General features: G+C 35.5%; 1 protein-coding gene across 1 annotated transcript; it reads right to left on the bottom strand.

The window, feature by feature from the left end:
• Positions 1-128: 128 nt before the first annotated feature.
• LOC107577091 (protein GUCD1-like) lies at positions 129-1,729 on the bottom strand (the record flags this gene model as incomplete). Its single annotated transcript, XM_016263202.1, has 4 exons — positions 129-426; positions 1,089-1,180; positions 1,460-1,625; positions 1,704-1,729. Coding segments are annotated over 4 exons (582 nt in total), but the record flags the coding sequence as incomplete, so codon positions are not given.
• Between the last annotated feature and the right edge of the window lie 4 nt (positions 1,730-1,733).

Below are 1,733 nucleotides of genomic sequence, written 5' to 3'. Positions count from 1 at the left end.
TATTTTATTTGGATACTTCAAGTATCCATGTATTTTTGTTTAAATATTTGAATTAATATTTATTAATATTATTATTATGTATTTAACCATTTAAACCCTATGTGTGTGTTTTAAAAAAAAGTTTTGCATTAACAGTGTGCTTGTGCTGTCTTTAAGAATAATTCCAAAACTTCACAATACATACGGTCCGAGTAGGCGGGGTTGTTGTAGAAGATGCTGCCAGTTTTACGGTTAAATCCACACACCACCACAAAGTGGCCCTGGTAATCTGGCTTCCTGCAAAAGCACTTCTGACCCACAGGGAGGAAACAGCAGTATTTGACAGGGGTGGAGCACAGCTCACACACCAACACCACTGCGTTGACCAGCACGATGGCCACATGACCCTGTTCCAGGTGGCTCTGGATCTCCTGAACCGTAACAGAGCTACAAGAACAAGATGTGATCAGATTTCTTCATGCACAGCACAGGAGTTTCAGTATACTGGAATATGTTTTGATATAATCTCGAAATGAAAACTTCTGATGTCAAAGAACTGAAACTATATATACACAACTATTAAATTAAATTTGATACTGTTTTGTCTAAATGAATAAAAAACAAAAACTATGATTTTAAATAGATTTTAAGCATCCATGTAGTCCACAGAGTACATAAACTGATAAAAATATGTATGTGTTCAAGGCAATGTAATTTGCATTTAATAAAAGCTTTTTTAAAGATAAGTTAAATGTAAAAATCTAATTGTAAAAACGCATACTTAAATATACAGTATTGCCAATAGTAATACATTCCAAAAGTTCAATATTGTGCATGGCTTTTTGGCCAACCAGTTTCTATGGCTTTTCCAGTTGTGACTAATTACTGCATAGAATGTCTTTATAATATGATTCAAAACATTTTTATTAAATATACACATTAAATATTTGTTTGTTTGTTTTTAACAACTGTATTCATTTCCATGATCCAAGCATGAAATTTCTATTTATATATATATCCAAATTTTCAATTACGATTTTAACCCGCACAAAGTGTCAGTATGCGCCACAAAGGAAAAACAGAAAATGTGTTCAATGTGGAAACCTCACCATTTTTTCACCAGGACTCCTTTGCTTTCAGCCTTCAGAAATAGTTCATTCACCCTGTCCTCTTCCGTGTCAAAATGCTTTTTGTAGAAAGACTAAATGCAGAAGAACACAAGAAATGGAAAAATTATTCAGATGCCAAGGTGATCACTCTCGAGTCCGAACTCATCCTTTGATTAAAATTACAGCTCTTCAATCATAAATAAAATCAAGAATATTTTTTATATGAATGTTAAAACGGCCCTGACTAATGCCGTTTTCTTGGAAAAATGAACTGAAACATCCATTCTTTCCTGCGCTGCACGTGACACTTCGCTTGTACTCTATCTGCAGTGATCATGACTGTATCACATGATTTGAAAAACAGATAGCACCTGGTTCCTGAAGCCCTTGTCCACACCGAGCGTCTGTGTGTAGAAGCAGTGTCTGACCCCCAGCTTACACATGAGATAAGTCAGGTCAATAGTCCACACGCTCTCCGTAAACTCCAAGTCCAAGCATGCTCTCTGAAATTCCTCCTCACTTACTGGATGTAAATACCTGTGCACAAAAACAAGAGTTTAAATATTTACCATTAGAGTAACTGTGCATAATGCATCACTTAGGATTCATACTTACTCTAGTACCATTCTCGAACAGGCCAAGCCA

Source organism: Sinocyclocheilus grahami, unplaced genomic scaffold (genome assembly GCF_001515645.1).
Source record: "Sinocyclocheilus grahami isolate Dianchi unplaced genomic scaffold, SAMN03320097.WGS_v1.1 scaffold5096.1, whole genome shotgun sequence".
Taxonomy (NCBI): Eukaryota; Metazoa; Chordata; class Actinopteri; order Cypriniformes; family Cyprinidae; genus Sinocyclocheilus; species Sinocyclocheilus grahami.
The sequence above is the reverse complement of the archived record's forward strand: the minus strand, read 5'-3'. Positions and strand labels throughout refer to the sequence as shown.